This window comes from Mycteria americana, chromosome 9 (genome assembly GCF_035582795.1).
Source record: "Mycteria americana isolate JAX WOST 10 ecotype Jacksonville Zoo and Gardens chromosome 9, USCA_MyAme_1.0, whole genome shotgun sequence".
NCBI classification, from domain to species: domain Eukaryota; kingdom Metazoa; phylum Chordata; class Aves; order Ciconiiformes; family Ciconiidae; genus Mycteria; species Mycteria americana.
The window spans coordinates 4,626,288-4,652,365 of NC_134373.1; the positions used below are offsets into that span (position 1 = coordinate 4,626,288).

At 44.5% G+C, this 26,078-nt stretch overlaps 1 protein-coding gene across 12 annotated transcripts in view; it reads left to right on the top strand.

The window, feature by feature from the left end:
- Positions 1-26,078, top strand: part of IKZF2 (IKAROS family zinc finger 2) — a 121,406-nt gene that overhangs the window by 42,536 nt on the left and 52,792 nt on the right. For 9 of the 12 annotated variants that reach the window (XM_075511704.1, XM_075511695.1, XM_075511697.1 and 6 more), the window contains one exon: positions 20,788-21,054. In XM_075511704.1, coding sequence (XP_075367819.1) covers positions 20,788-21,054 — 267 coding nt within the window. Of the gene's footprint in view, positions 1-12,368; positions 12,505-20,787; positions 21,055-26,078 lie in introns of those variants that run through there. The other 3 variants (XM_075511701.1, XM_075511702.1, XM_075511706.1) reach the window with 2 other exon arrangements.

The window sequence follows — 26,078 nt, forward strand, 5'->3', positions numbered from 1 at the left end:
TTCCCTGTCTCAGATAAAGCAGATATCCATTTACAGCTGAATTGATTCAGAATGGCTTTAGAATTGATTCAGATGGCTTCACCTAGAGCAAGGCTCTGTGTCTGTAGCCAGGCAGCACAGCCGCTTTGCAAAGGGCTGGTTTCACTGAAGAAGCCTTTGTGGATTAAGATCCAATTCAGCATTTGTAAGGTTGTCACAAGTAATAGTACAGCTTGACAAACAGCATAGTCAATAAAATAATGCAGTCCCTCTATGTACTGTAGTTTTCTGCTCTAGGTGAGGTGCAGAGCCCAATTTTGGAGTTATTAGGTCTGAAGCTTCTCTTGTTCACTAACCTGTAAATTCAGAAAAGTAGTTTTGTTGAAGGCAGCAGGACGTAGGCAGCATACAAGACCTGCCGCTGCCGAGTCTGAGCTCGTGAGTGTTGGTCTTGAGTGTGAATGGTATATAGAGAGATATACATATTTTTTTTTTTAGCTCATAATAGTATCCTGCTTTCTGCTGCTGATAGCTACTGGACTTTTTTTTTTCTTCTTCTTAGTGAAATTTCTGCTGAAAACATGAAAAGTTTGAATAACTAATGAAATATGAGGCCAGCTTCTTATCTTCAGTGCATTCCCCACTATCTCTGTTGCATCTCCAGATACGTAGTTTTGCAGACTGACTAGATCTTTCCCTCCTCCCTGCCCCCTAATCCATCAAACTGTGTCCAGATTGCTACAATTCTGAGGTTTTCAGTTGCTGCTTGGTTTGGGTTTTTGGTGGTTTTTTTCTTGTTTTGTTTTTGCTTTTGTTTTTTTAAATTGGGACAAGTCCATATTCTCACTAGCAAATACCCTGACACCCAGCCAACGCAAGTATAGAGCCGGCTACTAGTTATTTATCATTTGTTGTAAACTATTTTTCATGAAGCTCCCTCTCTAGATCCACAGCTCCTTAAGAGAGCAACTGGGTGTTAATCCAGCAAGTAGAAAGCGTGCAGAGTTTGTTTCCAAGAAGCTGCTGCAGCCTTTGACCAGCAACGAGCAGTCTTGATAGCATCTGTTGTGTGAGGATAAGGATTGGAAATGGCAAGGACAGTTTTGGAACAACTGTATCCTTGTTTCTCTACCCTTGAGGACGAGGGGGACAAGTGCCTACATGTGTTGGATTTTGTTAGCTGGATCCAGTTGCTGTGTTGAGTTAATGAAGGTCATGTTAGTCTGTGGAATGCTGGGAAAGCAGGAGAAGCCGAAACTGAGCTGGCCCATCCCCAGGCAAACTGGTTTTAACCAGGAAAAAGTCAGAGAATGCGAAGAAACTTCTTGTACATCACCTCAGGCGGTTATGTATTCTGTTTCCTAGTTACATTTTTTTTTTCCTGGTATCAATTCCAAAACAAACAAATGGAGAGAGAGAGAGAGAGAGAGAAAGAGAGGGGGGGAAAAAGCATTCCTTAAAATAACCCTTTAACATCTTGGGCCAAATTCTCTTCTCCTCAGGCCTGAAGATACAGTCTGTCTGTGCTGATATTGGTAGAGAGCACCCCAGATCTATGCTGCAGTGATCCTAAAATGAAACTGTGAAGCCTTTTTATTCATTCAGAAGTAAAATAAGAATGGTAGGACTGTGGCATGTATTTGGCACTACTCTAAATAACAGGATAGATAAGTGGGCACCGCAGGTACAGGCCTCCTGACTTTCTGCTGTCGTACCTTTTTCTTACTCTGGGTAAAACAGAGCACTGGGCAGGAAGGGACCCTGGCATCGTTTGGGGTCTGTAGGCACAGCTCTGATGGAAGGGGTAGTAGTAAGTCTCTTTCATACAGCAACGTGGCTGTTTAGAAGTAGTAGTTCAAGTGTTTCCTGTTGGGCTTACTGGGAGAAATGACACAGCCAAACGCAGCTCCCCGAGCGCTTCAGTTAGCTGACTTCCCTTGTGAATGCTGAAACCTCAGGCCTCCAGTACGGACTGCAAATTTTCACTTCACTGGGGCATTTGCAATGCATGATTGTCATACTGCAATGCTTGAATAAACCTTCTTTTTTTGTCTGTGGGTGATCACATCCACTTTCCCCTCCTACTCTGTGTTATTCTAGTCTTTCAACTAACTTTTGACTCCAAAAATTTAGGGACTTTATCATGCCCCACTTTGGAACTGACCATTTGATCTGCTTGACAGCAAAAGTAGAAGACATTTCTCAACTTCCCTGCACCACTGCCCTCTATGTCATCCTGTTTTGAGCTCCTCTATACAGCTCTTGAAGTGCTATATAAGGTTCTGAAAAGTATCACGTTGCTTGGCTTGGTGCTTAAGGCAGTAGGGCACACAGTCTCTTTGGCGTGCTCCAGCAGCCAGTAGAAACAAGGGTAAGCCAGCTCGTGTACATCTTAGCTTTGGCAAGGATCATCAGAGCCATAGCTCAGCAAGAAATCAGCATTCCTTCTGCAAGTGAAAGGTCAGGAATGCAGAAGGCTCACTGCCTTTTTAAGAAGGTTGAAAGTTTGCCCTCCTTTTTTTCCAAAAAGAGGGCAAATAGGAGGATAACCATCCCATTTTTTGGTTTGTGTTTGGCTGAGAATGTGTCATCTAATCTGTTTAAGGAATGGTCATGTGTAATATTTTGAAAGGTTGCTAACCTCTGGGTCAAATCTGTTCCATTCAGTCCTGCCATTTGCTTGACTCACTGGTTGCCGATGATGTTTGGTATCCAGCCGATTATCCACGTTCTTTCCTGCACCTAAATTCTCCAGCCAGCAGATAAAGATACGGTAGCGACAAAACCTATCAGCGTAGATAGGCATTTGCTCATTAAAACCTGTGGTGCTGGGCTCTAGGGCAGAGAGTTTTCTGATGAGTTCGGGATGCTGTGATATTTTTTCAAGCAGGGACATCCAAACCCAAGCTAAGAAGAGAGCATAGCTTCACCAGCAGAAGCACATGTGTGTACATATATATGCGTGTACCTTTTCTATCCAACAGCACAGGCGCAAATGTACTGTTATCAGTCTTTCTGTGAGAGTGGGTGGGAAACTATTCAGAGACGCTTTTTTTCCACTGGAAGCCTTTGGTGTCTAGAAATCAAAGCTCTCTGCAGATGTGTGCAAGTCTCGATGAGATCTAAATTGAGAAGATTTCTAAAATCCAGATGGAATTTCTGATGAGAACAGATGCGTGATCATCACCCTTGCCAGCTGAGAAGGTAGAGGCTGTAGCAGTGCCATGGAGAGCTTGGGCTCAGTTGACCTGAGCAAGTGCTCAAAGTGTTGCTGCAGGCCCCAAAAGGGGTAGGGTTCTTCCCTCTGCTTGAATCGGGGTCTGCTTCATCTTCGTGATTTTTCTCAATGACAGCCTTGACATTTTGTGTATAATTAAACCAGTCTTTAATGCCAACACTAGTCATACGCTGTGTTTATAGAGGGAGAGAATAAAATATATTAAATATTAGATAGGATTTTGTTCCGTGTCTCTGTAGTTTTGTTCCATTCAAGTAGATATTATTTTAGTAGATGTAGTTACTTTTTCATTCCAAATTACTATTAATGACATATTTTGCCCTAAATTAATATCCAGAATCTAATTTTTTTAATCAATATATTCTGTTTGCAGTATAAAAACGTACTGTAGTGACACAAACTAATTTTCCTTCTTAGCACAGTGTCCAGCCATACTTTCCTTCTAACATTGGAAATAATGAGTCATGGAATCAACAGCACGTGATGTGGTCTTTGTGAAAGACATCTCAACTGGCATGGGGTCATGCTATAAGACATTAGCATCAGAAATTTCTTCCCACTCTCTTGAACAATTTCTCTTTTGTGCAAGCATATGCAAAGTCCTGCCTGCCTTTCTTTTTCTTGCAGCCTGTGTTAAACTTCAGTTGTTGCTTGAATTTACGTTCCAAGTTTTTCTGCATCAATTTCATTGAACCCAACAGTAGAGAACTTAAAGGATGTACAGAGATATTTTTTCTGAAGGGCTCATAAAAGAGGCAGGCTGCTACAACTAGCTTGAGCCAAAATACACGGAGTGAAAATTGTTCAAGTTTCTTTGTAAGCAGATGTATCTTGTCGCTGATAGAGAAGGCACTGGCTTTACAAATGCTGGGGTTCCTGTAAGCAGTGTGTAACACTTACGCTGAATTAGGATTTGTTTCTGCTTTCATTGACTTCAGCACATGAACATTAATCTCCAACATTAATCAATTGATTGTCGCTGAACCCCCATAAGATAAAGAATTACAACCTCTATTTTGTAGATGAACTGAGTTGCAAAGAGATTTAGATTCCTGTTTAAACGTGTGTTTAGGCACCTAAGGATGCGACTAGATGTCAAGTAAGATTTATGAAAGTACCTTAACTGATTTTGAGTGGGCCCAGAGAAGTGAGGGGCTTTTATAAATTCGGCTAGGCACTGGAGTATCTATAGCAGCCTCGTGCTGACTTCCCTGGTCTCATCTGTGTTTGGGAGCAGAACTAGAGCCGAACCCGGACTTGCTCCTCATGGTAGGCAGAAAGTGCATGCAGGAGATGAAAGCTGGGTCCTTGAGGAGCCTGCGGCTCGCGTTTGGGGACAGCACTGCTCACGCAGGCATACACAGCCACTACTCCCCCTTTCCATTTGTTCCCAGGCTCGTACTTCTATCAGCAACCCCCTTCCCACTTGGGGTTGTTTTTCAGCTGGATCAGTTCCAGGCACAGCAGAGGGTACGGCACCAGGACACACGACTGGGAGGTGTAAGGACTGCCGAGTTCCTACATCCCGGCCGTGGCTGGGCAGCCAGGAACGCAGTGAAGGCTTCTGAACTGAGCATCTGTGCTGAAGAAAGGCATAGGAGGCACAGCTGTTTCACTCTCCAAAATATTACGTAACTATGCCATCATACAGTTACGGACATATAGAGGTTTCAAATGTTTGCTTTTTTATTATTATTATTATTTTTAAAAATTCATTTATTTCATTTTAAACAATGCCTGTTGCAGAAATTCCTTGATTTAAAGGAGTTCAGTGCTTCCTTAGTTCCTGGTGCAGAAGACTAGCTCGAGACTGGTTTGCATCCTTACAGCCTGCTGGGAACGAGCTTGCTGTGGAAACCGCTAGGTGGAAATGACAAGTAATAAATTTGTCGAAAAAGGCAGCTCGTGAGCAGGACCAGAATGAAATTTGAGTCAAGTTAGATGAAAATGTTGGTGGAGAAAACACTTCAGCAACATTGAAATGGCTTTCGATGTTTGAAAGTAGAAAACATTTCCATGTTTGTTTCAAAATGATGTATTTCAGCTCAAAAGGGCCAGCACTTGAAAGGGGGAGGTTATACAACTTCAGAAATGTTTTATTTTCTTTTTGCTCAAATAAACGTATTGAGTCAACTGAAATTATTTTCATAGCAAATGAAACATTTCTGTTTGTTTGACCCGTATGATTAGTTCTTTCTCTTTGTCTTCAGTGGTCACTGCAAAAACTCCTTTTTCCTTATTTCTCCCACCAGAACTGAAAGTTGGAGACTGGAATATTCCACCTCCGTGTGTGCGGGGTGCAGCTGCCTGAAATAAATCTCCAAGCTTTAAGCATCTCAGGCTCTGCCTCGTGGTAGATGCTTTATTCTTACCCTAGGGTGAGAATCCCCTGTTGATGATATCTTTAAGGAAGCCAATGATCCCAAAGCCCCAAGCCAGAAACTTGACAACAGAGTAGTAACAAGGCATTGCTTATATGAACAAGTCACTTTCTGCAAAGGCTGTTGAGCATATATGCATGAATAATGGCGGTTATGAATGTTCGGGAACACTGAAGGAAATCAGTGGATCCACTATGCACACAAAAGCAGATAAATGAAGCACCGCATGTGATAGATAAAATTTTATGTCCTACCTGGGAGTATGCATACTGCCTTCCTGAACCCCTCAGATCAAATCTGGCACCAGGGTAGTTGAATCTAACACGGTTCCGATCGTAACCTTTGCAACTAGAGTTGTGCGGGTACATACACTTGATGAGAATGTGACAAGAGAAAATTGAATGTAAAGTCCTCTAGACAGCCAATAAATTTGTTTTATATCTTTATCTCTTCCTTGCTTGGCAATTATTTTCAGCAGGTGCTGAACTACTTTCTGCTTGCTGTGAGCGAGGGTACTCAAATGACCTACTGTAAATTCTTGATATTTCCTGTACTTAGGAGTAGACATAATCATCTGAGGAATTTGTATATTTAGTGTGGATTAAGACAATTTTTTAAATAATGCTTTTTTAAATTTTTTTTTTTTTTAAAGACCAAGATTGGTCATAACTAATGGTAGGCTATGTAGTACTGTATAACTGAAATGTGTTCATATTGTCACCAAACCCCTGTTATCTATTTTTAAAATAGTGGGGTGGAGTTGTCGCTCAGCTGTCAACAATTATTTGTTGTAATTCAGTAGACTGTTAAGGACAGCATATCGCTATTCGGTTATACCCCTCCTAGCTTATGATTTTTAGAACCGTAAAGCAAGAGTTGCAGGGTTTCAGAGGTTGATTACAGAGAGGAGTTTATTGTTATTTCTTACACTTAAATCTGCTAGGTAAGTTAAAACAGCCAAGTAGGAGATCTGGAATAGAAATGATGTGCAGTTAAACACTGAAAAAATCCCTACCGCTTCTCTACGAAGAGCTATTAAACTATTGCTTATCGTACATTAGTATTCTGTGTTTGTTATCTGAAATGCTACTACAGGCAGTAGTTTGAGCAGGCTATTACCATTTCTAACTTCATGCTACAGAGTTCTCGCTTGTCTGCACAGTTGACCCGATCCTGTATGTCATCAGGGAGGAGATGTTTAACTTGTGACACTACTAATCCTTTCCTGAAGGCTTTTCGTTCTTCCTGCATGTTGTCCTTTCATTGCTTTTGTGAGCTGGAACACGCTTGCTCAGCCCAATGATGAATTAATGTAATTACCTATGTATGTACTGAAGTCCTGTTGACTTTAACATTAAAGATCAGTGATTGCTTAAGTATTGCGCTGAATCAGGACCCCCAGGCATTTTCACATGCACAAGCTAACTTGGGAATTGGTGCACCTTATTGTAGATCTCCACCGATGGGAATGAAGAGCAGGCTCGGGACGCTCCCGCAGCCTGGCTGTCACTGCAAGCGCCTGGCTGTGCACAGGACGGCCGGGAGCGCAGCAGCCCGACTGGGTGCTCATCTACCCCCAGGTAAATCTGCAGGCCACAGGTGGCCTGTATGCCCTTGCATTAGCGCAGGTGGGATACGTGGAAACAAATAATGATGTTAGACAAAGTTCAGAGTGTGTATTTGGTTAATCCAATTCTAGAAAGCCTCATTAGTCTGTGTGCAGGTATGAGTTATGCAAAAGCACGTGTCCGCACCAGGAATCTGCATCCCGGTGTAGCTCTGTGTGCGTACCTCTGCAGACACCCTGTTTGCAGGAGCTCGTGGTGCAGAGTCCTTTCTTTCTCAGCCAAGTTCTCACACAGGGATATGGATGATTTTCCGTGTGCCTCTTGAAAATGTGCTTGCCTCCACATTTTTAGTTTGCTGATCCAAATACACCTACTGCATTGTGGTAGTGCTGTGCTTTATAGAGAAGGCTGCACTGCTGTCAAGCCCGAAGAGTCTAGGTTGGTCTTGGTGTATGTAGGCATCAAGCCTTCAGAGAATATGATTGTCCTCAGCTGGAATGACTGACAGTCCCGGGAATCACATGCGAATTACAAAAAAACCTTGAGTCTCCAGTTCATATGTTGTCATAACCCAGTAGACACAGCATATATTCCCTTTAGAGGCTCATTTGTGATCCTTTCTAATACACTTTCCACTCAGAATAGCGTTAGCCCTTTAATAAGAGGGGAGATGTTGCTGTTAGAGCAGTTCCAGTCTGGGCTTCTGCCGGAGCTCTGTGGCATTGCTTTCCCAGGTTGATGATGAAGGAGTGGACTTTTGCTTTCTCCATCCCTTCAGAAGCCATCCGTGCTGCTTCCTCAGTGCTTTGATATTCTGCCAGCCGAGGGAGGGAAGAGCCATTTATAAATATTTCTGGTAATACAGTAAGTACTCTCACATGTTTTGCTCACTCATTTTCCGTATCCAGAAATCTATCCGACCAGAATCGGTTCACTCTCTTTTATTAGCAGAAATAGATCCACAACAATTAAAATTGATTTAAAAAAAAAAAAAAAAAAAAGAGAGAGAGAGAAGCAGCAGCAGCAAGCACAACATCATATTGACTGACTGTGTGTATATTCACACTGGCTTCGAATCCATGCATAATTACCCCTCAGAGATTGTGTGCTATGTACAGTACGGTGATGGAATTATGCACTTTAAAGAGCTTTAGTGAGGCTCTTAGGATGCCAAATTCTCCCCCCCACCCCCCCCTTTTCATTGCAGTGAGTAATGATTTTTAAATGCACATGACCCATCCTCCAAAACAAAGTCAGGCATGTCAGTGATGTTTGGTGTCTCTGGGTCTCAATTTTCTTGAACTAACACAAGAGAAGAAGTGTACCCCTGAGACGAAATTTGAGGCATGGTCAGAGGATCTTTTGGGATTGCTGGCCTTTGTTAGCGAGGGGAGAGGCGAGTGGAACTCGGATGTTATTTGTTCTGTTTGCCAGCAGGTACCCCAGTTGGGATTACTGCAAGGAAAGAGGGCTTGAAAGAGACCGTGGGTACAAATCCATAGAAGAGCAGGCTTCGTTAGTTTGTCTGGTCATGGAGCACCTTACTTGAACGATAAGAACCAGTGGTGGTGGTTTCTCCGATCTCTTTGTCAGAGCCAGTTGAACTGTTTTGATTTGCAGTTTCACACACAAAAAAATTTAAAATATTGCCTACAAATTTCAACCTAAATTGTTTTTGGCAAAGTGATAAGCAAGTAAAAAACAGGGCCTCATCGTAGGAAGTGTCAAGCAATCTTAATTTTAGGCAGAGATACCAGCTCCTCCTAGAGGAAAAGAGCCAGTACGTAAATAGCTCCCAACAGATCCTTTACCCAAGGAGACAAAAGGTTGACGTGCAGAAGTTGCTGCTAATGCCAAATTTAAGCTTTCTGATGGGAATGTGTCGTGTAGGTGAGGTCTGAGTTTGTCTGTCAGATGTGACTTGATGTTCAGGCAGGCGTGTTTCTTGATACTCTATGATATTTTGGAGGTATTAACAGCTCTCCAGATCCGTTGGAGATCTTTGGAGAACATCTCCGAAGGTACTATCATGGGAGTTGAAAAAGGAGGCGCTTTTTAAAACATAGCGATAGGGAATGAAGCTGCAGGGCTGCTGTACTCCCCCGTGGCAGGTGCTTGCTCTTTGACTGTCCCTGCAGCTATGTTTATGAATTTTTATCTTTTGTTGATGTCTTTAACGAATGTTTAGTAACAGTGAGTGGTGCTGCATCCCGTTCCACCAGCCTGGACCAGCGGGCTGTTGTGTTAAAGGGAGGGCTCCCAAAGACAACTTGTTGCCCCCAAAGAGACTCTCTAACTGGGACAGACTGTAGCAGCTACGAGGTCCCCGCAGCTGCCCTGCTCCTGCTCAAGGGTGAGTGAAGGTGGGCCTGGGAGTGCTCCCAGGAGTCGGTTTGTATGTACAAGCCAGCCCTCGCCCCCCATCCCACCTCCCTCGGGGCCCTGTGCCCCAGGAGGAGCAGTGTCCCCGCACTCCCTGTGTAACCCCGGCTGCAGAAGGTAGAACAAGGCAAACAAGGACCTTCCTTGATGCTGCCCAGCCTCAGCCCCTTAATAAAACAAAGGACACACACTGCTTTCCAGCTGACCGAAGAGAAGCAAATGAAGTAGTTCTGCCGTCCATCAGAGAGGCTGTGTGCACGGCTGTACGTGGTGGTTGAACATGCCGTTTCCACGGAGTAGCTGAGTTTATGGGACGTGTTTGGGAGAGGGCTGCGTCTATCTCCTGAGGAAGTATCGGGTGCTTCAGTCTATGAATCTGTTCACGTCTCCATCTTCTTGGCTCTCCTGGGATAATACCGAGTGGTGCTCAAAGCCACTTGCAGCAGCTTTCAGCTTGTTGGTGATGGTGCATCATAAGCCCTCCTCAGCGGCCTGAAATGTTTCAGCCTGGGGTCCGGTCCTGCAGTCCCTAGTCCTTGCTTGTTTGAGCAGTCGATGGGAGTACCTGCTCAGCACCCTTGGGCACCGTGGTGAAAATGTGGTGGGTGCTTTTGGTGTTTAAGTGATTGATATGATGAAATGTGTGTGTGTCCTCCTCCTTATTGTTTTAATCTAACTTGAGGAAACATTCCTTACTTATTAGATATGTAAATTTTTAGGTACCTAATTATCTGTTTCACTTGCCAGCTCCCTCCAGCCCCTTTCTTCCATGATCCCACCACCCTCTTCCCTTCTCATTCCCTTAAATATGTGTAGATGATGAATAGCAAATCTTCTTATAGAATGCTTCAGGAATATTTACTGTAGAGTTTTGCTTTTGTTTGCTTTTCTGGTGACTTGGAGATGGCATGGTGAGAAAAGAAACATGTGAGCTAAACCTGTTGGTTTGAACATTGTGTCAGAAAATATCCATAAATTGCAAGTTACTACACAGATGTATAGATTTAATGAGACTGTGTAATGCCATTTATTTATGCTAAAGAATCTGACACATACGGTACTGAAAAAAAGTTAATACTCTAAGAGTTATTTTATATTTTTCCATTGCCATCTGTCACTGCCTACATAATAATGATACAGGTGAAAGCCTAGCACTGCTTTAAAAAAAAAATCAGAATGAATAGTCATTTAAATATCTTGCTGCTTTAATAGCTGGTGTGTTTTAAGTTGTGGGAAGGAGGCAACAGAGATACCCTCCCCCCATTTTTAGTATATTAAATTTTGGGTTTAAACAGATTTAGATTCTTGAAGTGACTTCTGAAAGTGGAAAATTACTATAAACTGTTCTGTCCTTTAAATTTGGAAAAGTTAAGGGACTAAACCAGATTCTGCCATCCTTATAACATACCGTCTGGCTGGTTCTTGGAGTAGCCCTTTCATGTGCATCTTTAGATGTAGGTGAATTTTTGTGCTCTAAGTCCTGCCTTAATGTGCTGAATTCAATACAGCTGGGGTCTCGGAACTGTGAGCGGGTCTCTCTGCATCCCAGGTCCCCAAATCCTGGTCCCCATTGGCCGTCTGAAATCAGTAAAGAAAAAAAAATGTAAGGGAAATACACTTTTTCGGCTGTCTCAAGTAAAAATACATGTCTCAAAGCAGCACCGCGCTGACAGAACTTGGCATTTACAAAGACACTGGCTTTTAAGAGTTTTCCTTCAACTTTATGCAGTCATGCTGTGGTTAGGCAAAACTGCTTTCCCTTTCTTTTAATCACAGTGGAGTCCAACGCAGCAATGACTGTGAAGGGCATGGTGAGAAGTCCCTGCGCTCAGACATTTGCAGTGATCCAGGGCTGCAGATGGTCCTGTACCTGGGGATCTGCCCGTTGCTTTGCATCAGCCTCCTGCCTCCAAGGGTGCAGACAAGGCTTTGACTCAAATCAATAAACGAAACAGGTTTTGTTGTTAATCTCCTTTTTACAATGTAGTGACAAAGACAGAAAATATTTTCGTGGCAGGTGACTATCCTCTAATTTTCCATGGGTTGATGACTCAGGGGAGGTGCCTCCTTTAGAGGAGGAGGACATTGCTAGGTCAGGTTGCATTAAGATGATTTAGAGTTTATATAATTAAGAATAAATACATCTTTTCCTGAAAGCTGTGAATGATCCAAAGGTGGAACTTGTCATGAAAGCCTTTCACTTACTTAAAATAATGTCTCTACTGGTAAAAATGCCAGAAAATGAAGCAAAGTACCTGGTCCAGACCCAGGGAAGTCATTCCATTGGCTTCAAACAACTTTGTCGGGTGTATTTTCAAATATAGTGCAGATCCCTAATGGAAAGTTCCTTATAAATGAAATAATCATTACTGTTATAATTACTACTCTGCGTACGTTGGAAAGCATTTTAGGAAGTCATGCGCTTTTTAAGAAGCAGAGATGACAATGAGTGAGCAATGAGGTTTTGGTCACTTTAAGTGGATGTTACAAATCACTTTATTTTTGTTTATAAGAGATGATCCATATATAGCTGTAGTTTGTCAGCATTTTCCATTACAAAATTCTAGTTTTGGGCACCTTATAGAGCTCTCAGCAGCCTCTTAGAAAATCCACTTAGAGGTGAAGTCGTGTCATTGCTCAATGAGTATATGTTTCTTCTGTTCCCTTATTAGAATTTGAACCGGTCTTAAAAATAAAGAGGTGTTCATGGTCTTAATGTTTTGAGAGACAGGGTGTTTCATTACAGGACTGAGCCTGATTTTATTTTTCCTCCTCTCTCTGCTTTACAGTGCATCAGAAATAACTCTACTGAAGTAAAAAAGAGCTGTGGTAGGAGAGGAGACTGACGGTATTTAATGTACATGTTGCAGAGAGTAAGAGACTTGCTTTAGATCGGCAAGGGAAAGGGCTGTGAAAGACCACCCACATCACCGAACCCTGCCTCCTGCAATTCACGGTAACTGTGAAATAAAAGTTTACGATGAAAAGGGGCCCTGGACAGGACCCTGCTATGCACCACAGCCCCCCCCCCCCATCCCCAACATCACCTGCCCGTCTGTAACAAATGTAAAATCATTAAGACAAAGGCAGAAAGTCTTAGTGATTATGGTATGTGGCAGGAGAGAGCAGGGGAGCACAGGGGCTGACCAGGTGTTGCATAAAGGCAGGAAGTTTGCTAGATGACATTTGCCCAGAAAAGCATGTTTCATGCAACAGAAAAAGGAGAGTGGAAAAACAAAAACCCTACTTCCTCTGACCCCATCAAAACAGCCCAAAAAGTAGCAGAACAAATAAACAGGTATCCAACAATTGCTCCTAACTTGACCTTAGGGAAAAATCCCTAAGTCAAAGCCTAATAACTGGCTTAGCTGGAGCCATCAGTAGAGGGGAGAGCAGCTAGGAGCCCAGTACCGCTGCGTTTCACAGGGGCCAGGTTCTGACATTGCAAATGGATAGAGGGGCATGGGGATGAGGAAGCTCGTCCTTGCTCCTATAGGGCATCAGCAGAAACCTTGTATTATGTTAAGCACACTACGTGTTGCACCATAATTACTTTGTAAGCATAGGCAACAAAGGAGGGAAGGGATGGGTCATCAGGAGTGATTTTCCTACCCTGGGATATGAATACATGACTCTCACTTGTGTAAGTACAAGTTGCATAGATGCATTTGTGGGTGAAATTTGGCCCGAGGTCCTTCTGGAGAGGAATCTTGCGACACTGAGCAATCATATATATTCAATTAGGAGTTCTTACTCTTGCCAAATGGAGGTACGCAGCATGGGTGACTTGTGGTGAGCAAACAGTCATGCCTAAAGGCTGGGCACATGGGGCAAATTCTGGTCTAGATACCGCCATCCTTACTTATACCAAGATACTCCTTACTTAGCATCTCAGCCTTTGGACTTTGGCAGGGTTCTCACTGAATGCGACTCAAAAATCACTGAAACCTTCAGAATTTGGTCCTGTGATTGAAAAGAAATTTCAGGTCTTAATGCTGCACTTGCTGGGATGCTGTGTGCTTAAATCGGAGCCCTTCCAACTGTAACTGTGGTCTTTTCAATTTAATATTTGTATAAGCTTGTATAGCCATTTGAGCAGAAAAGTCGTTCCACAGGTTTCGCTGCTGCAGTCCTCATTCCTTGTGTCTGGCCGTGGACAGCTGGGCTGGGGGAAGCCTCCTGGTATTTTAAAACCATTGCCACTGAAAGCATGCAGTGACATCCAGGGTGCTGCTCCACATCAGCCAAAGCTGGTTCTTGTGATGGCGCGGTATGCCTGGTCAGGGGCCTGGTCCAGCTGAAAATGGTTGATTTTTCTCAGGAAGGTTAGTTTTCAACCAGATTGGTTTACCACCCAGTTCCATGAGCACTGGCGCCAGTATAAAGGATGGAAGAGGTGGGGAACGAGAGGATGGCAACCATGGTTTGTGTCAGCTATAACCTGACTGAAGCTTGGCTTAGCTATGCAACCACATCCTAATTTAAACTAAACTTGGGTGTAACAGACTTGTTAGTCTACACTTACTGCACACACCACCTCCAGAAGATATGAAATAAGTATTCTGTTGCATTTAGTGAGAGTTTAAATTGACTTCAGAGATAGCAGGCTTAAACTGAGATTCTTCAATGTGAAAACTAAAAATTTCTAAGGATGCCTAAATAAGCTGATCATTTCTCACTGAATTTCTGGTGTATTAACCACCTCCATGTGGGCTTGAAGGATCCCGTTTGTAGCATGCAGAAAAGAACTCGGCACAAAGCTTCTAAATCTTTCCTTTCCTTCCTTCCTTCTTTATATCAGTTATGAAATATTTGGTTTGATTTACCTGTTCCGAATGGACATAACCCCGCTGAGGTCACCGTGACAACGTGACACCATCTAAGATTCACACTGGCTCAGTGGCCAACAGCTAAATCTTTGGCAGCTTGCGATAAGCAAATTTGACACCCAGCATCGGGGATGTCCGTGTGTAACGTAAGAGGCACTGCTTGGGCTTTTGTCGCTTGGCTCGAGAAAGGAATTGGGTAATTCCCCGTTCTCTGCAAGTGACGTTCACCTTCATTTGTTCCATCCAGATACAGCTTCACTTCTCTCTTAGCCTCCAGAAAGCCTCAATCGACTGTGAAAGCAGAACTGGGAAACACTCCTTTCTAAGCCCAAACTGAAACATCTTCCATGACAGTGTTGTTAGGGCAGCACTGCCCGCAGGTGGTGTTTAAGAGACATCTTCCTTGAGACATCTTCCTTTCTCCTGGAGATCACTGTTACCTAGCCCAAAGCAGCAGATGCGCTGCCAGTGCCTTGAGCAGACCTGACTCTCCTCCTTCCTCAGCATCACACCTACGCAGCTTTGCCGCGATACCTGCTTTGCACCAGCACCGCACGAGGAGAAGGGGAGGCCTGTTTGTTTCTCAGGAGCTAAATATAATTCCCAGTTAATTTGCTTTTTAATGTCAACCTGTTTGCCAAGTGCTTTGTGGCTACGAGGCGACAACAGACCAGATTCCTCTCTTGGTTCTGCCACTGCTCGGCTGGCATTCACACCCTTTGTATGCGTGCCTTTTTAAAAAGGGAAGATTGGTTGGTGGGCCTTGTTTACACATTTAATAGCTCACAATTAAGCCAAAATGGACTTGAAAAGCCTCATTAATTAAGAGCCAAATTCTACCAGCAACAAGAAACTCAAAGATGAAGTTTTCTTTTCACTAAGACCCCTTTATACTATTCCAGGAGGAAAGTATGTTTAAACATGCATTAAAGTCTCACTACACTTCTGGAGTGGTGTAAACACCCTCTTCAAGGACCCTTTTTGCTACCAGAGTGCTCTTAGACTGAACAAGAGTCAGGGCTCATTGTTTCCAGCTTTTGGCATTCCTTACCTTGAATTTTCAAAATCTGTCAAGACAGAAGAGTTTTCCCTCCTGCCTCCCCCCCAGCCCTTAATTTTCATTTCACAAAATGCTTGTCTGTTTGTCACCCCAGCTTTTAAAACTAAATGCATTCCACTCACCATTACCGAGTGCTTTTAATAGTATAGAAACAGGGCATTTGATAGTATAGAAACACTCCACATCTGAGTCTTGCGATGGATGTGTAAGAACTAGGTACCCAGGTTCAAAACATGCAAGAAGCTGGGTCATTTTCTATTTGTCTTTAGCTGCCAATTAGCAATGTCATTAATCCACTGCCTAGGAAAAGTTCATGATTAAAATAGACGGTGTCACTGACCATCGATAAGACGGTATGCAGAAGGTTGTGCTGTAGCTGCCTGTCACTGTGCTGCAGTAGTTAGAGCTCGGCCTCATTTTCCAGAGGGAAGTAACCATTTTTTAATTTCTTTGCGTGCTGGGGTAGAGTGACACATTACCCAGGCTTTGAATTTGCATTATATTGTGTTCTGGACAGGGAATCTGCAGCAGACCCCGGGAGAGCTAATGCACCACCCCTCTATCAGACGAGCTTGGTTAGGGGACGCATAGTGTCTGCATTAGCCGCAAATGTCCTTTGCCGTGTTCGCCCACAGAGCCACCCCAAGGCTCTTCGGGGGCGGCGGATTTGAATTTTGCCTCCTCAAGGATGAGTATCTGAAGCTGGGCCAAAGCTTCGTTTCCCGCTGGCGAGAGAAGAGGGATGGGGGAAGAGGCGCGGGAGGGCTTGAGGGCTCCGGCTTGCTTTTTCTGCTGCTCCGGGGGCAGCAGGAAGAGGCCGGTGGTGCATGGCTGCTGCCAGGAAGGGCTAACCTCTAGCTGGAGACCACAAACCCTTGGTGACAGTGGCCAGCCTGGTTTTCCAAGGCCACAGATAAAATAAGCAACGACCTAGGACAGCAGACAGTGGAGGAGACGGAGGGGCACAGTCCTGCTGCTTGCTCCCTGGTGTGTTGGACAGAAGGAATTTTGTTCGGTAGTGGGAATTGCACTCTAGCTTGCTTGCTTAAGAAGGTGACGACCAGTGCTTTAATTTACACCCCACCTGGGGATCAAATCTCTCAGCAAGACCGGAGTGGGTTTTTTTTTTTCCCCCAGATCTCACTTTTGAGGGAAACAAATTTCCATGACAGAGGATGAAGTACTAGGAATATTTTTCTTAGGTGGATCTTCCAACCTCTGGTTTGTAGCTCCACTAATTTGTGGGTGAAGGAAATATTTTGGTACTGAAAACTTGCCAAAATGCTGTTTAACAGGGAATTGCAGTTTAATTAGCACTTATGAGACATTAACAATAATTGTATTCAGTTTGGCCACTCAGGATAAAGTGTGATTCAGGATCAGCTGGTTGGTGCTCTGGGGGGAAAAAAAAAAAAAAAAAGAAAAAAGAAAAAGAAACAAACATTGTTGTGTGGTCTGGTGAATATGTGCCATTAGCTTTGTGGTCATAGGTAGAAGCTTTTGTGGCTGCTTGTCTCTTCTCCCCCCCCATGAGGTGTTGTGCTGGACTGGGAAAAAGTGGAAGGAACTTATATTAACTGGAGGGAAATGGTTTGATTTCAAGTTCATGCTTTTGCAGCCAGCTGGATTACAGTTTATCCCTTCTATCTCTTTTGCTGTGATTTTTAGGAAAAGTGCCAAAAACTTAAAAATTTTTTTCCATTTACTTATTTATGCTTTGCTTTGCCAAGGAATGAGAAAGCCTGCCACTTTTAGCAAGTGTGTGAACAAGAAAGGCAAGGGAACCCAGGGTGAAATTTGATGTGGAGACTTGTGTACGATGCAGGATAGCCATAAACATCCCTTGAATATTTCTTTTTTTCTTTGCAGCAGAGTTCATTATGCTCTCTGAGTTTGTGGCTGTAGGTGAAAACAAAGACAGTGCCACAAAATGATTGTAGTTTCAAAGGCTGGTTGAGAACAGAGAAAACAAACTATGTGCAATTTAAGCACCTGTTTATATGCAGGCTACCGCACAAGCCTAATATATACACCAGTATGAGGTAAGGCAGTGGAGATGACCTGATTAGCAAAGCCCTCGCAACGAGCCGAGGAGATCCCCGCTGCACCAGTGCAGCCCTCCTTGGAGACCCGCGACTAGTCCCAGCTGGAGGAAACCTTCCCGCAGAAACAAGAGCTGGTGGAGGGTTTCTGAAAATGGCAACGATGGTGCTCTGTGCCTGAAGGGTGATGGCAGTAAGAAGAGTAAACAGCCTGCACAACTTTGCAGAATAGCTGGGATATTATGAAAGCTGTAACATGAATTGCTTGGGCTTTGTGAGCTACGTTTGCAGGAGTTGCGGAGCACTGGGTGTTTGGGGAGGTTGCATTTCAGCAAAAGGCTCGCTCCGTTTTCTTGTGCTGTTTATCCTGTTGGATGAAAGCCATCATTCAGCAGAAAGAAACGCTAGGGCAAGATAAAGTAAGTGATCTTCCAGTGTGTAAGCTCTTGCAGCCTTGCTTTCATACGTGCTGAGCAGGCAGAGGTCCACAGACTTGAATGGGAACTCGTGCTCAGCACTTATTACAGTCAAGTGTTTATTATTCCATGCCAGAGAAATAGAGACAAAAATTTCTATACGTAAGAAGACACATAAGATACGAGGCTTTCTATCTCTCTTGTGAGTACGTATAAATATACACTATTGGTATGAGGCTTTTTTGGTTATTTTGTGCGCTGCTGTGCGTGGAGAGTGCGCAGGCTTGTGGCAGAACCCGGGGGTTTTAGGTGAGGAGCATGGGGCACTATTTCTGGCTCTACCCTAGCTACTTGTGTGGCCAAGTGTATTAAATCCTGCTCCTGAAGACAGCAAACCGTTTATTCGGGCTTCATTCTCAGACTTGCTGAATACCCCAAAAGGCTGCTATTATTAGAGGGAACTGCCATTCCTTAGCTCTTAAAATGGGCTGTCCATAAATCACCAACGCGTGCTTTCCACAGGGAGGTGGGACTAGGACCTCGGCTTTCTCCCTGCCAGCCCATGGAGCTGGCAGAGCTCCCACTCGTTCTCCCTTCTGCTCAGCCCCTCCACCGAGGGTGCGTCGTCCTGCTCACGAGGCTGGCGACGGCCGTGCCACCCGCCGTACCTTGTGCTCTGCGCAAGCATCTGATGGCCTCCCATTGCTTCCGTGGTGGGATGGACCCCCTCGCGCTTGCCGTGCAAGCACCCTCCTGTTGACCTGTTTCTGCCTTTCTTCCTCCCCTTGTTGAGGCGGTGGTGGGCTCACAGAAGAAGCTATTAAGAAAAACGTATCTCGTCCTTGGGGGATGATTTGCAATTACATAAAGCTTAACGCCATCTTTTGCAGGGCTAGCAAGAGGTTGCTTTCATCCACGTATTTCCCTGTGCGTGCTGTTGGTACCAGGGTTGGCACTGTGGAGCGGAGAGCCGTCCCCGGGGACCGTGCTCTTCCACCACGCTGGGCGCAGGTGGGGACGGCCATCCTGCGCCCAGGCCAGCACGGCCGCGCGCTGCCCCGGGCAGCCGTCTGGGGCCGGGTCACGGTCAAGCTCTCAGTCTGTGCCGTGGTTTCTTTTTTTAAACAATAAATGCATCTCTGTGGCAACAAAAATATCAATTCCCTTCTATAAATGAAGCGCTCAAATATTTTGTAGTTGCAGACCATTTCGATGATGGTGCCTGTGCTGATACTAGTCTGCTGTGATCTGATCTGGCCGTGTCCTTGCTCTGGATGGGCTTTGCCGTAATAGTGCTTTCATTCCTTATCTCCCATTAGTACGCTGATAAATAGCGGAAGATGCATTTCAATAATTTTATGGTTAAAAAGCAACATCTTAGCGTTGTTTGGTCTCTGGTACCTTTACCCTGTTCATTATGCTTTACCGAGGAGTAACAGCAATGATTTAGAGTTGCAACATCAACATCAGTCTCTGAACCTTGTGTTTTCTTTAACCATAAATTCTGGGGAAGGAGGAGAAATGAAGGAGGAAGTCTAAGTAGTAGGGTTTGTTCTCCTGACATTTCCAGGCCTGCCGTTTGAAACTGTGATGCCTCACAGCCATCAGACACCCTTACTCCTAACTCTCTCCCTGGGTTCCTGGACAAGGTCCCCTTGGGCAGCTGCTCTGGAGCACATCTGGCCGGGGTTCGGAGACGCCAGCCAGGCCCGGGGCACGCAGCTGCACCCCGGGTCCACTGCTGTCACTGGCACTCGTGCTAATGGCCTTAGTACAGAGGTCAAAGACTGCTTAGATATGAAGGCTGAATCGCCTCCTTTTTAAACCCCTCAGCAGGATCAAGGCTTAGGGAAGCAGACACGTGGGCTTGCCTTCTGGCTGACAGTGTGGATGGAGAGGGTGGCTCTGGAACAGGCCTTTCAGCAGTTTCGACCAACCGCTGAGGCATTGAAATGGGGGTGTCTGGTGATTAAAACACCCCTGTGCCAACACCCCTACGTGAAAAAGCCTGATGCGCTCATTTTCTTTAAAGATTTGCTGATCCCACAAGCTCTTGCTAGTTAGAGGAGGTTTGTCCTGTGACCTGAGGATCACAGAAATCAGTGGTGAGCCCGTCAGTCTAACCAAGCAGATCTGAAAGATCTTCAACTGCGCTTATTTCACTGGCAAATAGAAATAAGCCAGCAGCATAGCTCTCACTTCAGGCCTGTTTGCCCTGACAGCGTCCCATTTACGTGGATCAGAAGACGGTAGCAAAAAAAGCACTGGAGGCTCATCCGGAGATTGGTTTCCTCTCCGTCAGGAAACCCGCCCGTGCAGGCAGGGTGATGTGGAGATTACCGACACAGGTCACAAGCCCGGCTTCGCTTGGTCCCTGCGTTTTGAACGATCCTGCCTGCAAAGGGCGCTTGTTTCCGCGAGCTGCGGCGGTGCAGCGTCCTGTCTTTGGAAAGCCTGCGCCTTGGTGCGCTGGGCAGGAGAGACCTGGAGGAAGCAGCTCCGGCTATGTCCTGTGCTCTTGGGACTTGGGCTCCTCGAAAGGAAGGGGGCTCCTATGTTTCAAGCTGAGAAGCAGGAGGTCAGTTTTTAAGACCGTTGCATCTCTGCAACTTTTGGTAGGTCTCTGGATCATGCCGTGCCTTAGTTTCTAAGCTGTAAATAGGGATAGAAATTAGGAATTAAAAAAAAAAAAAAACCAACAAACTCAAAGCCTTGAAGAAAGATGCAGTTGTAACTTGTGGTGCCATCACCACCATGAGGCCCTCATGTTGGTTTGAACTTCAAGGCTGTGCTTTAATATTGATAACAGTGGAAATTTATCATTATATTAGCCATTGGGAACTTAGAAAATACATGGTTTTAATTATTTTTTTTATTTTTTTCTTATTCCAGCAAATTCAGTAAAGCTAGAAATGCAAAGTGATGAGGAATGTGACAGGAAGCCCCTGAGTCAGGAAGATGAGATCAGGGCTCATGATGAAGGAAGCAGCCTGGAAGAGCCCCTCACTGAGAGTAACGAGATGGCGGATAACAGAAAGATCCAGGAGCTATCGAGCGAGGGAGGAATCCGGCTTCCGAATGGTAAACTGAAATGTGACGTCTGTGGCATGGTTTGCATTGGGCCCAATGTGCTAATGGTACATAAAAGGAGCCACACTGGTAAGCAGCTGAAAGAAAATCTGATGACTGCCTGTGGCGTCTGATGTTGATATTACCTGACAACTCTTCTCTCTTCCTTTTTCATTCATGGGGTAGCAGGAGGCTGGGGAGGGGAAAGACGGGCTTTGTTGTTTTGGTTCTCCCCCTGCTGCCTAAATTCTGGTGATGCTGTGTTTCTGGCAAGCATGGTGCTTCCTCGATATTGATTTCCAGCCTTTGGTTCTTAAAAACAGCACCGAAGTCTGGAAATCGCCTTTTTTACTGTTCTTGACCAGGGGCAGGATGGCGAGAGTCATTCTCTGGCATGGGGGGGGTGTGTGTGTTCACGTGTGTGTGCATGTGCAAGGCTTTTGAGCCTTTAAGGTGGGTCTTAGGTGGTCTTCCCTTGGAGGTGCTCACAGGTGGACAATGCCAGCAGCTTCCTGGGGATCTGACACCTCCTTTGCAAGTGGCTGGGCGTGATGTCGGTGGCCCAGCAAACCTGGGATTAGCAAACCCCGCAGGGGACACACATTACCTAGCGATCCTGATGCCAGGGTGGGCTTGCTGCTCGTCGCGTGACAGCTCCATCAGGGAGACCTCACCTGAACCGCTCTTGTGGGCTAGTGCTTGGCTCCCCCTCACCATCCAGATACCATTTTTGTGGCACCTTTCAATGCTTGCATTCTCCTATCATTTATTTTTATTACTATTAGTACTACTGCTGTTTGGAGACCAAAACAGCTTACTAGGCTTATGGATTTGAGAATTCAAGAGGCAGACAAAACCTCTGTGATATGCTGATTGACCGGGTCTTTGGGGCCTGAAAGACGAGGCCTGAAGTTCAAAACAGGAAATTTCGGGGGAGTTTTGGCTAATATGACAAATTGGGATGCCCAAGAGGCTGGTAGTCACTCGCCTCTGCTGCTCCTCCGGTGGGAGTGACAGTTACCTCCAACAGGATAAAAGTACAGATGGGTGCCAGAAGACGATGCTCTCCAGTCTTGTAGAGGTCTGCCTGGCAGAGCCTTTGATTCAAAAAAGCACTTAAGCTTGTGCTTAGCTTTTATGAGATTTAGGCACGTGTAAGTCACCTGAAGTGCTGCAATATATTCTTAAGATACACATTAAATCTTATTAAGGTTAAGCACAGGTTTCTGTGTTGGAGCCTCAGTGGGTGTTTGTTCTTCATATTTTTTGGACAAAATGAAAGATATTGTTTTTTATCTTTCTCTGCTATCTTTTAATGGGTTGAGAGACTCACACTGACTGTGAGATATCTACTAGGATATAAAAAGAAAAGTGGGGTTTTAAGGTAGAGTAAGAAAGACTTTGTGTAATCCCTTTGTAAACCTGGTAGTTTGCAGTCAAGTGGTGTGCTCTTGATGGGAAAGAAATCAATAGAATTTCTGTACAAGGAATAATAAATATATGTTACATAGTTAATGCCCTGTATATAAGTTGTATTGATAATAACTTAGCATAAATGTATAATGCAAAGCATTGCAGTATCGTTTATGATGCAGTCATGATTTTAGACAGCAGTTACGACGGGGGAAAGGCATTAGCTGGAGAACCAAAACCTTGATTAACAAATTGACATGCTATTACTAGGAAAGGCAGGGAGAATAGAGAATGTAACAGACTGCGTCCCCAGCTTTCAACCTCCCTAAAAGTTTTCATTGGCACTTGCACGTATCTGAGCATATGTATTGTAGGTGCATCGGCGTCCACATATTTGAACTTCAGCAGCTAAATTAGACCTGCTAAATTTAGATTTAGGTACTTAATTAAATGGTCTGCATTTTTTGAGATACTGAATAGCTAGCGCATCTTTTAAATACAGACAAGCTGCCTTTTTCATGTTAGAGAAGACATGCAAATTCACAGCGAACAGAACAAAATCTCGTCTGCGTGCCGGCAAGGCGGCTGTATGCGGGTGCATGGGTAGGAATTGCATAACTGGTAGCTTTTTCCTTCGGGCTACTGCTGGTTCCTCGTCGGGCTCTGACTCTTTTCCCATCTGAGCAGAAGAGCTGTGATGTATTGCTCTATACAGATGATTTCAAGCATATAGAAATGGCATTCCTTTCAATGTGCAGCTCGGTGCTCTACTCTCAGTAAACCAGTTGGCAAATTTTGCGGGGGATTTTTTTTCCCCCTCACTTTGTTTGTTTGTTTTTTAATACATGCTGCTACTTCACTGTCCACAACAGAAGGAGAAGTTTGCTTGGATTTCCACATCCTTGATTTTAAGGAGTATTTTTAACATAGTGGTATCTATCTTCTAAAGTGCAGTATTTCAAAATATATTGCCACTTCCTCGGCAGCCGGGTGCGATGGGCTGGCCCCAGCTCTGGAATGAGCCCTGACCTGTGGGTAGTCTGGTTTTGCAGCCCAAGGGAGAATGGTGGAGGGAAGGGAGGTTGTCCCTAATAAGTGGAAACCGATAATATTCTTTATCAGCTAATGCAACTGGCATGTAAATCCTTACCTCTCAAAGCCAACTTAAGTATGTTTGGGGAGCTGAATCCCGCCTTACTCTCCTCTTTATCTGTACGCAACCAAAGCATGGTCTGGCCAGTTGTTTGCGTTGGCAAAAACTAAAGTCCTCTTCACTTCCCAAAAAACCTGTCAGCATTCTATGTAAATCACACAAAATGCTGCGGTCCATAGTAGAGGCTGTAATTTGCATGTGTGCTGGGATGAGAGTGTGGCTTTCCGTACACCGGGGACCCAGGCTTTGCGAGAAGCTGTGCCATATGGCTTTGGCTGCGTCACGCACGTACAGGGGCACAGTTTTCGCCAGCCATTATTCATCTGTTCCTGAGGAGCAGTTGTCTTCCTCTGCCATATGATGGTAGTTCAGTCAAACAGATACAGGGACGGGGAAAATAATCTGTGCTGTGGATGAAGGCAGAGTAGATGAGCTCAGCGTCCCATCTCTCATCCTCATGGGCTGGAGCATCCATTTCCTCTGATGCCTGCAGTCGCCTCTTCCTGTCTTAGACCGAGCCAGGGATTTCCCATTCATCCTTCGGATCTGCACAAGCACTGCCTCGTGCACGTGGTGCAAGCGATGCTTTGGTCCACGGCACCTCCGTCACGGAGCCCTTGGCATTGCTCATCTGATACCACCGAACACAACATTTCTTGGAAACACTGGTAATTCAGGTGAAGTGTTTTTCTAATCTGCATGGCCATCAGGAGAAGGCCTTTCTATTTTTTTGTCATCACTGACAGAAAATAAATAAAATGCTTAATGTGGGAATTAAGCGTGATGCACTCCCTGCTTTAGTGAGCGGGGTAACCCCCCACCCTCTCCCTCACAGGCCGTGTCCTCGTGTCAGAAAAATAGCATATGTCAGGTTTGATTTATTTTCTTCCTTTCCCATACTATCTTCTTTTGGTCCAAATTTCATATTCCACAGCACATGCCCTGAGTTGCAGCATCTTTATCAGAGTTTTTTTGTCACTGCAGGAGATGACTGGGCACATAATGTCGCCACTGGATACTCCAGGGGCTTGTGCTTGAGGATGTTAAGGGAAGGGGAGAGGAAGAAGATAAGGCTTTCTGCTAGCAGGCCTGAATTAAAATTTCCTCGCTCCTCATATTTGGCAAAGCAGAAACCATTTGCTGGTGCAGCCGTGCTGCTGCCTCTGTGATCCGCGCGGTCCAACGTGGTGTTCTCCATTGCGCTGTGAATTGTGATTTTTCTCCACTGTAAGGTCCGGTACTTTATCTAGTCCACTGCTGGATTTTGAAACACTTTTTATTTCGGAGGGAGGGTTGGGATCATCCTCGTTGTTTTAAAAACACCCAGAGCTTAAATGTGTTTCCTCTGTGTGGATGCAGCGGGACAGTGGCAGAGCAAAGCCGGGTCCCTGGGTACGGGGCACAACGCAGAAGGCAGCGAGGACAGCAGTCTTGTCCCATTCTCACTTGGGCTGCTGATAGGTTATTTTTAGGCTTTTTTGGAGTGCAAACCACAGGAGGGTCTCAGATCTTTGCTTGTCCTCCACGTGCATTTCAGTGCCATAAAGTCAGTGAGATGAGGTACGTTATGGTAGTTCAGTCCAGCATGAGGGAAATCTTCAAGTTCTGCTTCAGCATCCGTAGCGTTATAATTGAACTTATGCAACACTGGAACTCTGAATGCTATTTAATTTTTTTTCTTCATGCAGAGTTCAAGTTTTGGGGACACAATTAAAAAATGAGGAAAAACCCAATCGTGCTGTTCAGTATGAAAGCCTTTATGCCTAAAGCAGCTAACCAGGAACAATTTTAAACAAATAGTCATATTAACGCATTACAATTAACTCTGTTGGACTGCCTGTCTTATTCTTCTAGTAGAAAGGTTTTATTTGGTTTAATTTGTAATTTGTAACCTAGTGCAGGCTCTTACCTCTTGCACTAGGAATAGATTTGGCACTGAATCAGAAATTGTAGGGCCAAATTTCTAAAAGTGATATGTTCTACCTAGGTTCCTAACTCTAATTTTTCCAAAAGTCTCATTTTCTACTTAAGCATAAAGAAGGGGAGCTTAAGATTTTAAAATCGCTCTCTGCATAAGGATGTTTTACTTGCAGTACTGAGTAGCTGAACCCTTCTGATAATTTTACCAATTCACTTAAAGGATTTTTCTCTCTTAAGAATACGATCATAAATTTGGGTATAGAGGACACTTGGAAATCACCCAGGATTTCCCAGGAATTTTTCATGAGAGATTTGTCACTACTGTTTTATAATAAATTGCCCTATCTGGAAGTAGGTTTTTCCCAACAAAAAACCCTAGTAAAATCAGTGATTTCAAGCGATGTGCAGCCCGTTAAGTCAATCTGGTAGAACATAAGTAGGTATGCAGACTAGCTAGTCCCCAGACTAACAAAGACAGAAATTGAGCAAAGTCTGCTGCTGTGTATTTTGCTTGGATAAAGGCAGGTTGCAACTCACTGCCTGTCGGTGTGTTGGTAGCGCAGCTAATATTTCATTTGTGCTCCTGGGAGAGAGCAGAATCAGAGCAGTTGCAGCATCTGATGAATCA